Below are 12413 nucleotides of genomic sequence, written 5' to 3'. Positions count from 1 at the left end.
CCCCTGCCCTGCAAAATACTGAAACTGCAGAGTTGACCTCTTCTCCCCCCAACTGCATAAAGTGCAGAGATCACCCCTCTTACCCACCCACCCACAACTGCACAAAGTGCAGAGGTCACCCCTTCCCCCTCCCCCACACTATAAATGCAGAGTTGACCCCGTTTTCTTTCCCCACCTTGGTGGTGCCAGCTTTCCCTGGACGGGAAAATGAAGGTGTATGAGTGCTGCCCGTTGCACGGAAGATCTTGAACTGCAGGTAAGATCACAGGGAATTATACTTAAATGTATTCATAATGTTTATTTAAATATTTAAAGTCGGGTCTCGCTGCCATGCAGTGGGGGGCGGGGGGCACCACGGGTCTGGCAATCCTGGTGCCGGGCTCCGTGGCGGCCACAGTCGCTCTGATGTTCCAGCACCCCTCACCACCATGAAGCCCGATGTTAGGGCCTGAACAAAATTCAGCCCGTAGTGTGGGTGAGACAGCAGAAGGTTTTAAAGATGATGAGGAATTTAAATTCACTGTGTTGGGAACAAGGAGCCAGGATAGCTCAGCAAGGGCAAGAGTAAGTAATGGATGAGTGGGACATAGTGCAGGAGCAGATACAGACTGATGTAAAAAATATGTATTAGTCTGAATTATGAAGAGGATTTATGTCTGGCCTTCTGATACCTTTGGTTACATAATATTGACTGCTTTGAAAGCAAATGTGCCGCATTTTATTTTTGTTGAAGTAGATGAGATAAGTGAGGGATTATCAATTCAGTAATAAATGCAGGACCATATATATACATGAGAGAGGGAAATGAGCACAAATAACTCCTGGTTATGTTTCTCACATTCTTTTGGCTAACTGAAAAATGTACATGGTATTACAGGACAGACAGGTGGTTTCAGAGTGGAGGACTGAAGACTACCTTGCTCTTTCTAGCTTGGATTGACAACATAAAGATTTGGGAATACTTCTTTTGCCACGTGTGATGTTGAGACCTCTTTATATAGTATGCCCTTTGTTGTGTGTAATTTATCTCTTGGATACTAGAATACCCTGTTTTTGCAAACAGCTGTCAGGATGGCCTAAAGACAGTTAATTACCACCCACTGCAGGTTCAATCATAGTCATTAAACCTCCTTTGATGTGAGATCACTAAACAGGAAACAGAAAGGTGTTTAAAGTTGGGAGGTCATCTTTGAGGTAGGGTTAACTAAATATAACTTAATATTTTAACAAGGCTACAAAGGGAAGAGAGGATTTTCATTCAAATAAAGAATGAGACAATACCTATAAATCTATAAGAAGATAAAATGCATGTAAAAATTTTCCTGAATGTTTATTTCTAACATAGCATCAGTTATGACACCAACATATAAATTTCTTTTCAAAGTACTTTTAAATTCCTCCCATTTTACCAATTAGGAACACAGGGATGTACAGGAATAAAAAAAAAAGATTTTGCAGTCCAGCTGGCTAGTCCCAAGTTTTCATTTCCCTTCCCATAACAATTTAAATGTAGACCCAATTTCCTAACCATTTATCTGGTTTTTTTCCAATTCTCTATCTTTAAGTAAGAGTATCTCTTAAAGCTGTAGTAAATACATTCAGCACAAATGGGGGATAGAATGACGAGTCTGCAGATTCCTTTGTGACATGATGTGATATGCTTCCTGATCTCAGCTGACAAAAAGCTCACTCAAATCTTTTTTACGAGGAGAAGCAGGGAGACTGGAAGGGAGAGGTAATGCGGAAAGCTTTGAAGGCAACAAAGTCTTAGGCTTTGCATTTTCCACATCCCCTGAAAATTCTAACAAAGCAAATAACATAGCTTGGGCAAAAAACGGAGGCATTTTATTCAATCCCTAATATTGTGGGCTTGCTCTTCTTGCTGCCTCCACTCATCGGAATATAAGAAATAGAAGCAGGAGTAGGCCACTCAACCCTTTAAGCCTACTTCGTTCAATACATTCAATGGCCAATCACTTGATACAACCACCAATGTATTAAGAATTCAGTGGACCACATCCTTTCATGCACCTAGCCCATGCCAAACCCCATTGGCTGCCTGTTGTCAGTGAATGGATTTAAAAATCTTTCTCCTTGTCTACACTACAAACTTGAACCATGCTATTCAAGCAACGTTGTTCAGCCATGAGTCTCTACACCCAACCATTACTCTGCTGACATTGGGCTATTGCAATTTCTTTGTTCCATTTGCTCCATGACTGTTTGTTTCATCACTGCATCTCTTTTTTTGCTAAGCCGACTTTGACTTGCAAACTCCTTACCCACTTTCAAAAGCCTCCTTAAAAGCCCTCCTTTATGATTGTACCTTCAATCTACCCATACCAAATCTTTCTACCTTTCTTTGTGGATGCTTAAGTGTTCTGAGATGCTTCATTGCATGAGGAGTTCTACATAAAAGCAAGTTGTTGTATAGCTCTTTAATCGTTTGTCCAACTTCCGTGTTTTACAACATCCCCTTTAACTTCATCTACCGTATATTCCCACACTCGTTCCGTTTCATCCCCAGTCCTGGTACTCAATAGAAATGATAGGTGAGAGAGATGTCTAACTGATAGTTGAATCAATATCACACATTTCCACGATCACCCGAAGCCAAAATTTCCCTCCTTGTGTGTTAAATTCACTGGTTAATGGCTGCCAACATGGAACTTTGAACCAAGCTAGAGTAAGATCATGTCACTAAACTGTTTCCTTTTTTACCTTCCCAATGCAATTATGTAATCGAAATTTCTTAAATTACCCAACTGTTCAATGTGTAAGTAAATCAAGCAAAATATCAGTCTTTTAAGCCTGTATCAGATAATTTTATACCTCCTACACCCCTCCCCTCCCCTCCCCATAAGTATATTTGTTCTTATTTCTGGCTGTATTACAGTTGTTTGAATTGGATGTTCATATCTTCAAATCAATTATCTGCCAGTTTGGTCCCAATAGATGTTTAATTGCCAGACATCTAACAGGGAGTAGGTAATTTTGAAATAGTAACTGGTAAATTGGGACAACAATTTGAGGAGGCAAGTCTTGGGTAGCAGTGAGACATTAGGAAGAAGATTGTACAAAGTATGAGTGTGACCAGGCCAAGGACATGAAGTACCATGAGAGAAGGTAATAGAAAAGAGTATTAAACTACAATGGATTTTTTTGAACTTTTAGCAAAATCGTTATTCTAGAGTAGTAGTACCCACTAGTACCTATTATTGTTATTAGTTACAAGATAAATGAAAGTTTTTAATTAATATCTACTGGCAAAGAGTTGTAAATCAGACAAACCTGAACTTAACTTTGTGTGGTGTTCAATTATGCTAGCCTTCCACCCATTTTTAAGGTTCTCTTGAACCTTAGTGCCATTGTTTCTTTTTAAAAAATTTCCCTCACCACCATTAGTGGCATCTAATTGGAATCCTATCTGAGTTATTTGGAAGAAGAGGTGAACCAATAGAGGAATGCTAAACAGATCAGACTGTATAGGTACTTCATTTCCTTGGCCTGCTCACATTCATACTTTGTACAATCTTCTGCCTAATGTCTCACTGCTACCCAAGACTGTTCACCCACCACTACTCTGCACCCACACCTGCTGACAGAGGTATATGTACTTCATTGTTTTAGACAATTAGTACATGAGGAGGCTCCTATTCCCAAAACGAGGTGATGACACCACTAAAATATGTGAATACTTGACTGACTATAATGTTGAATACTTTGTTAGAAGCAGTGCCATCTCAGTATGTCATACGTTCCCCGTATAAAGAAGGCATGGCACAGTGATCAACAGCCAGCATATTATGATTGGTTGTATCCACCAAGATGCCACCATGTTTGCACTATTGAGGTTGTTCCTTTTGCAGACAAATGACAATCTACTACATTGCATATTGCATGTCCTGATTAGTTACTGTTTTTGGCGTAATTCCATGGACCTGGCAGCGTAGAGACCATCATGTTCCATAGCATTCTCTTTCTTCCATCTGTAATCATCTTATAAGGATTTTTGTAAGTGCTTTTCAAATGCTTACTTTGGTTATTATTTGTGTTTTACAGCAGTTTGGAGGTATGCTACCAAAGCAATATTGGGGTGGTACTTGTCTGGGTTCCTTTGAGTGGATTTTACACAGACTTTCCATTGTTATATTTCCTCTTCTCATACAGTCCCATGACATTATTCACAGACATTTAAAAAAATAGCCTTTAAAACTGAAATTTCTGGCTTGACAAGCTCATAAGTTGAGTCCCAGCCTCGGGACCCTGTGCTTAACCAAGCCCAGACACTGAACTTTAAAATTTCAGTAAGAACATCTGAATACATTCACTTAGTTCAGCTTTCAGTTGCAATTCTTAAATAGTAATTTTATTTTTCATTTTTCTTACTTCAATTGTCAGTTTTGACATGGGAGTTTAATGAGTGATTGTTTTCTGTACTTATTCAAGAATCCTATTGTCAAGTTTGATTGGTCCCTGCTAATCAGATGGCTAATGACAGCACCGTGAATCATAGATTAATACAAGCATATTTTATTTGTATAACAAAAACGGGGGCCGATGTCATATAAATGAACACTCCATCTTTCTATCCAAACCTATTGGACACCTGATTAATCTTCTGACATCTCAAAATAAGGCTTTGTGACTGAATGTACTTCCAAATTTTTGATTGGTCATCCAATAACAATCTCAGCCTTTGAAACACTTTTATAATTGAAGGTAAGCTGAAATGTAAATTTACATTATCCTAAGTATTTGTTGATTAATTTAATATGTATATAAGATTCACAACTATTAATATTCTCCATGAATGAGTCCATGATTTAATTGCATAGCATGTTTCTGTAATTCTTCTGATGTCATAATGTTCTGACTGGAAATGTAGCTGATCATCAATATGATTGAAAGCAACAGTGAAAGTTACAAAAAATATGGAGACCAGATCATGTGACTGAAAATCATAACTTGAACTATGATAGTTGAGATTAATGTAATTGCTTGCTATTATTATCCAACCTTGAATAGCTAACAAGTACTTTTTTAAAGTAGGAACCGGACAAACTCATTGCAAAATAACATAATAACTTTAACATAGGTTCTTAAACTCCAGAAAGCTTGTTATGGAAGGAACATGTTGGAGTCGATCTTGACTCAGTTTCACATTTATTGTATAAAGTAAAAGAATTACAAACATGTAACTCCTCACTCAAAATTCAGCCTCAGTAAGTGCTTATAAGTGCTCAAGTAAGACCCCAATTAACACCCTCCACCTGCATATAATCAAACAATTGATACACAATTACAGATTAACATAGGTGACATTTTCACAACTACCACTTGGGACTTTCCAATGTATGGTAGTTACCCTGAAGGTGATATGTTTGGCTCTGGTTGTTGTCTATGATCTCTGAGTATCATATGTGTTAATATCTCCCCAGTGGATGATAGATAATATACAACTAAGCCATGTATAAAAATAATTTGCCTATGCTTTCCCTCTCCCAAGGAATGCTGCAATGGATTTACAGTGTATTTTGGCAGTAAAATGGAACCATATTTCAAATGTCTTTTTATTTTCTTCAGTAAGACATTGATAACATCTCTACTTTGCAAAATGGCTCTCATGCTTCATTTAAATGTTATGCTCAACAGCCTTGGCATTTAGCTGGCATGTTAATTGCCTCGTATGCCTGCAGCAAAGTAGATTCTCCCTTTAATGTGCTGTAGAACAAAGATTCCACAAGTTTACCCATGAAGATTGATCAACATAAAATAAGAAGTATCAATGCTTACAACACCTTTTATTAAAAGTCAATTTTCCAACAAAATTAACTTTTAATCTTCAAATACTTCTAATATGATTGACATGGAACCAAAAAGTATCCTTTGTTTAAAGAACCTGGTACAGTAAAATATGTCCATGTATACATACTTACCTCATGGGTTATGTGAAGGGAAAATGATTTGTTAGCACTGAGGGACTCTTTGAAACTGGCATTTTCATGGCCTTTGGGACCTTTTTATGGCACTAAATTTTGGGCAGTAAATCTTACTACATACGCTCAGTATAAAAATTGACACATTGTCAGCTGCACGAATACACTTATCCTAGTTATGTGTTTATTTGATTTATCAATTAGCAGAGATATAATTGGGTACTCCTCTGAACCCATTGTTTTTGGGAAGACTTTTGCGATCAGGTAGGATGGAATACGCTTCTCTGCTGAACCAGAGACCTTGTTTCAGGCAACAATGCCTGTTGGGTTGGGTAAACCATGAGTGAGACTCTTATCTGGGAAGTTGGAGCCATCTTGGCTTATTCTAATCAAAGAAATATGCTTACAAAGGTCCCAGAACTGCTGCAGCAGGTTGCAATGTTTTGGAATAGCTGAATTTGTAACCTGATACATGTGGAGTAGGATATGAGAGTGTAGTAGTTATGTTACTGGACTAGTAATCCAGAGGCCTAGACTAATATTCCAGAGACACTAAATTCAGTTAAACAAAGCACCTACATTTCAGACAAACTGATGCTCAGGTTTATAATGTTTGAGTGGTTTTCCACAAATTGATCTATCTTGTCTGAACCTCCTATTTCTGTGTGATTTGCTAATTCATTTTATTCTAAGTAATTGGTAATGTTGTGCTTTAAATCAGAACCTCCAAGAGTCACTGTGTACCCCAGGAATCAAACCTTCACTGAAAGGAGAGAGGTGCGAATCAGCTGCTCCGTCACAGGCTACCCCCATCCACAGGTAGTCTGGACACACAATGATATGTTCATAATGGGAGCAAGCAGGTACAGACTTTTGTAATATTTCATGTAATGATAATTCAAGATTTTGTTATGCCTCACATCAGTTCCTTAAATAATCCATAAAGCACCTCAGATGGGTTCAGCTGGTAAATGTGCTGCTCGGTAGAATTCAACCATACAAAACAGAAGATTCCTGATCTCAGTTGAGGTGCCTATTGAAGTGTTAGAGGGAGAATATTTTGCTAGGGTTCTAACTCCTTGTGATCCCTGCTGAAAAGTGATGGTGTGAATTTCAGATAATGATAGGTTCAGGAGTGATGTCACACACCTCCTCACCAAATAGCCCACTGACCATTACTGCTTAAACTGACACAAGAGAAATGGCTATTTGATAAGTTTCTAAATGTTGGCTGGGAGCTGAGCCCGTGAAAAGTGGGGGAAACACTGGATAAACAGTGACCTAAAGTTGAAAAGTGCATTTGTGTGGGTATAGGTTTTATTAATTACTGATAAGTGTACGCTTGAAAGGGAACTTTACTATAAGTGAGCCTTGCTTATTAACTAGGATTATTGGAACATGCATTCAGCCAAGGTAAGTCTATGGTTTGGCTTTTGGTATCCCAATAGAAATTCTCTGGCGGTCCACCAGGATCAATTTCATGACATGCTGATCTTGTTATAGTTGTCTTCAGCTTCACACATGTCACTTATGTTAAAAAATGGTAAATACTTATTCTGAAATGAATCCCAGATTTTAACTAATTAGCTTTGTGAGTATTCACATATGCACAGCCCTTGATTCATTCATCTGAGCTGCTGAACCTTGAAGCGGGCAGTCTGTGGTGACATCGCTACCCAGATCCCTTATCACACTGACACCACTGATAAGAAACAGACATCCTCCAAGAAGATTCCCACAGCTGATGTTACATCAGTGCATCCGCTCCACTATTTAACAGCTCAGATGGGATGAATACAGGTTCAACAGAGGGCTATATTTGTAGGCAAATTATTTTCATTGATATTTTAATTTGTGGCAGATTAGAAGGTAAATACATATCTAATGTTCTGAAGTAAATTCACATTTTTATAAATATCTGTTATCACCACCCCCCCCCCATGGCCATGTTGCAAAGTTAGATGTCCTGAATGGAAATAAGCAATAATAGACCACAATCTCCTAAGTTCAATCCTTGCAAAGTTAGCCGATCTCAGTTAAGCATTTAAGTAATTGGGGGAAGGTCAACTTCAATGGGGTAAGAATGGAGCTGGGGTGAATAAATTGGAGTCAAAAGCTAGCAGGGAAACCCGTAGATGAATAATGGGCTACCTTCAAAGAAGAGATAGTTCGGGCGCAGTCAAGGTATGTTCTATCGAAGGGGAAAAGTAGGGCAAACAAATCCAGAGCTCCCTAGATAACAAAAAAGGTAGAGATTAAGATAAAAAAGAAAAAATGTGCTTATGACAGATGCCAGGTCGAAAATACTATTGAGAACCAGGCTGAATATAGAAGGTCCAGAGGGGAAGTGAAAAAGCAAATAAGAGAAGCAAAGAGAGAGCATGAAAAGAGACTGGCGTTGAGCATTAAAGGAAATCCCAAAGTTTTCTATAGGCATCTAAATAGTAAAGGGGTGGTAAAAGGAGGAGTGGGGCCTTTTCGGAATCAGAAAGGGGATTTATACGTAGAGGCAGAGGGCATAGCTGAGGTATTAAATGAATACTTTGCATTTGTCTTTACCAAGGGCAATGATGCAACCCAGGCAATGTTGAACGAGGAGGTACGTCAGACACTAGACGGGTTTAAAACTGATAAAGAGGAAGTATTAGATAGGCTGTCTGTACTTAAAGTGGATAAAGCACCAGGGCTGCATGAGATGCATCCAAGGATACTGAGGGAAGTGAGGGTGGAAATCGCAGAGGCACTGGGCATAATCTTTCAATCTTCCCTGGACTTGGGGGTGGTGCCAGAGGACTGGAGAATTGCAAACATTACACCCTTGTTCAAAAAAGGGTGTAAAGATAAGCCCAGCAACTACAGGCCAGTCAGTTTAACTTCTGTGGTGGGGAAACTTCTAGAAAAAATAATTTGGGACAAAATTAATAGTCACATAGACAAATGCGAGTTAATTAAGGAAGGCCAGTGTGGATTTCTTAAGGGAAAATCGTGTTTAACTAACTTGCTGGAGTTTTTTGAGGAGGTAACAGAGAGGGTTGATGAGGGCAATGCACATGGACTTTCAAAAGGTGTTTGATACAGTGCCACACAACAGACCTGTGAGCAAACTTATAGCTCATGGAATAAAAGGGACAGTGGCAACATGGATACAAAATTGGCTGAGTGACAGGGGATAAAGAGTAGTGTTTAATGGATGTTTTTCAGGCTGGAGGAAGGTTTGTAGTGGAGTTCCCCAGGGATCAGTGTTGTGACTCTTGCTTTTCCTGATATATATTAATGACCTAAACCTTGGTGTACAGGGCACAATTTCAAAGTTTGCAGATGATACGAAACTTGGAAGCATTGTGAACTGTGAGGAGGATAGTGTAGAACTTCAAAAGGACATAGACAAGTTGGTGGAATGGACTGACAGGTGGCAGATGAATTTCAATACAGAGAAATGTGAAGTGATTCATTTTGGTAGGAAGAACATGGAGAGACAATATAGAATATAGGGTACAATTCTAAAGGGGGTGCAGGAGTAGAGGGACCCAGGTGTATATGCGCATAAGTCATTGAAGGTGGCAGGACATGAAGAGAGAGCAGTTAATAAAGCATACAGTATTCTGGGCTTTATTAATAAGGACATAGAATACAAGAGCAAGGAAGTTCAGCCTCAGCTGGTGTATTGCGTCCAGTTCTGGGCGCTGCACTTCAGGAAAAATGTGAGGGCATTGGAGAGAGTACAGAAAAGATTCAGGAAAATGGTTCCAGGGATGAGGAACTTCAGTTATGAAGATAGATTGGAGAAATTAGGACTGTTTTCCTTGGAGGAAAAGGCTGAGAGGTGATTTGATAGAGGTATTCAAAATCATGAGTGGTGTGGACAGAGTAGATAGAGAGAAACTGTTCCTTCTCGTGAAAGGACCGAGAATGAGAGGGCACAGATTTAAAGTTTTTGGTAAGAGAAATAAAAGCGACATGAGGAAAAACTTTTTCTTGCAGCGAGTGGTTAAGGTCTGGAATGCGCTGCCTGAAATGTGGTGGAGGCAGGTTCAATTGAAGCATTCAAAAGGGAATTAGACAGTTATATAAAAAGGAAGAATGTGCAGGGTTACGGGGAGAAGGCGGGGGAATAGAACGGAGAGAATTGCTCTTTCAGAGAGCTAGTGGACACGATTGACCGAATGGCCTCTTTCTGAGCTGTAACAATTCTGTGATTCTGTGGTATACTGTTGGTGTTTGCTGGACCTGAGAGGGAGGGGAAAAAAATCAGCAACACTCATGCACCTGATTGAATCCAACAACCACTGCTGGAAAATCTGTGTGGCTATTGGGAGGAAAGCAGCATCAGGCTCAGCTCCAATACTCATAAGCCAGCCAATACTCAGTATCTGGGAAAGAGAAGCAGAGTTAACGTTTCGGGTCAGCGACCCTTCTTCGGAACTGGTTCCAGTTCCGAAGAAGGGTCACTGACCCGAAACATTAACTCTGCTTCTCTTTCCACAGATGCTGCCAGACCTGCTGAGTGATTCCAGCATTTCTTGTTTTTGTTTCAGATTTCCAGCATCCGCAGTATTTTGCTTTTACTCAGTATCTGGGATTAACTGTGACGAATGGACCTTTGGGAGAGCTTAAGAAGTTAACTGGTGTTATTGGAACTGTACTGTAGCTTGAGACAACGAGAAGAAAAAATAGAAAAAGAAACAGTTATTAGTGAATGTATTCTGGCCAGATACGAGGAAACTGTAGTTGAATACTCCTGGAGCTGCAATGTCTGCTACTCGAGGCTGCTGTTGTGCTTGCTCAGTGCTCTAGAAGCCTCTAGTGGTGGAGGTCAGGGACTGCAAACCACTTATTTTGCAGGATAGATACACAGTCAACTTCTCAACCTTAAAGTATTTTGCTTTCTGTTGCTGGCAGTTCAGGAGACTAACACAAGTGCACAGAATTATATTCAACAACACACTGCATTTCATTGCCATTGGGAATATTTGAAAGAAGAACATCCAAAAATGAAATACCCCAAGGCTCATGGCTCAGTCGATAAATGTACCTCCGCTGCTGTAGTCTGCATAAAGATCAAATTGCATGTGAACCAATCTTTCATAATGTGTCCCATTTGATTTGCTGAATAACATCATGTCCTTTTTTATGGAACAACACTTTCTTTTGTACATCCTATCAATCCTGTTTGAAGAAGACGCCAGTACAGAGTTTTGGTTCTGCATCAGTTCACTAGCTGACAGTTTGTTTTCTTATTGAACATACATGATGTAACACTGAGATTTTTATTCTTCCCCACAACAAAATGAGAATTCTCTGATGTTGATTTCTTGTCATGAGCAAAACTCCATTTGCACAATAGGTCTCTTTAAAATCAGACCTGTTAACACAATCCAGGTATGAGACGCTCGGTGTATTATCTATCTTGTCGAAATCATAACACCCCTAAATTGTGCAAATTTAGTTTATTTGATTTGAGCTTATTTTCTTTGGTGTAATGGAAATCTTCCATTAAATGTGCTGTATTTGTGCTGGAAGCATTTTTATGATTGTTAATTAATACAACAATTTCAAGATTATTGTTAAATACTCGACACTTAATCTTTCACTTTTTGGTACTCTCTGATGCTGGATTAGTAAATTTTATCCACTGTAGTATGAAGAGAGGTGAAAAAGATTAGAAAAAGATCCATCACTACTCCACTCCTGTACACTTCCAAGTGGCTGGCTTGAGAGCAGGGTGGGCAGACTGGGAGCAAATCAGCCACCGCCTGTTGGTTTGTAGTTGAGGAAGACAAGAAAAGGGGAGGAATGAAATACATTTTAAAATAAGGGGCACTTGGTGTTGGACCACACACAGGTCATGAACTCAGCTGGGGGGAAACAGGATGGTTTAGCCTGAGACACTGGCTAAGGAGGGAGGAGGATTTGATGGCAAGGACATTAGATACTTATAGAATTATTCCTGCAGTAAAGGAAATTGTAAACCCTGTAAAACAAAGGAATCTGATTAATTAACCTTTATTTCTATTCATTTTATGTATGATTAAAAACAAACTGCAACCCACGTGATTAGAACTGCCCACTGTGAAAACTGAATTTGTGCTGTGAGGATATTTAGTGACTAATTGTGAAACGCACAAAACAGAATAATAATAGTGTTGCTATCAAGACTGAATGATATAAGAACATAAGAAATAGGAGGAAGAGTAGGCCATATGGCCCCTCAAGCCTGCTCTGGCATTCAGTAAGTTCATGGCTGATCTTTGACCTCAATTCCACTTTCCTGGCTGATCGCCATGCCCCTTGATTCCCCTTGATTCCAAATAATGTGAGGTCGCTGATGATTTGGGTGTCCAAACTGCAGCTTATGAGCCTGCAATGTTGCTCTCACGACCCAGAAAACTCCATTCTAATTGTGCTCTATTTCTTATTTTCTGGTTTTCCCTGTATGAATTTTATGGATCCAAAGGCTGTTCTTAGCCTTATTAA

At 39.3% G+C, this 12413-nt stretch overlaps 1 protein-coding gene across 2 annotated transcripts in view; it reads left to right on the top strand.

The window, feature by feature from the left end:
• The window catches only part of hmcn1 (hemicentin 1), a 740737-nt gene that overhangs the window by 255885 nt on the left and 472439 nt on the right, over nt 1–12413 (top strand). For both annotated transcript variants that reach the window (XM_068037415.1, XM_068037414.1), the window contains exon 12: nt 6661–6802. In XM_068037415.1, coding sequence (XP_067893516.1) covers nt 6661–6802 — 142 coding nt within the window. The remainder of the gene's footprint in view (nt 1–6660; nt 6803–12413) is intronic.

Source organism: Heterodontus francisci, chromosome 8 (assembly GCF_036365525.1).
Source record: "Heterodontus francisci isolate sHetFra1 chromosome 8, sHetFra1.hap1, whole genome shotgun sequence".
Classification (NCBI taxonomy): domain Eukaryota; kingdom Metazoa; phylum Chordata; class Chondrichthyes; order Heterodontiformes; family Heterodontidae; genus Heterodontus; species Heterodontus francisci.
The sequence above is the reverse complement of the archived record's forward strand: the minus strand, read 5'-3'. Positions and strand labels throughout refer to the sequence as shown.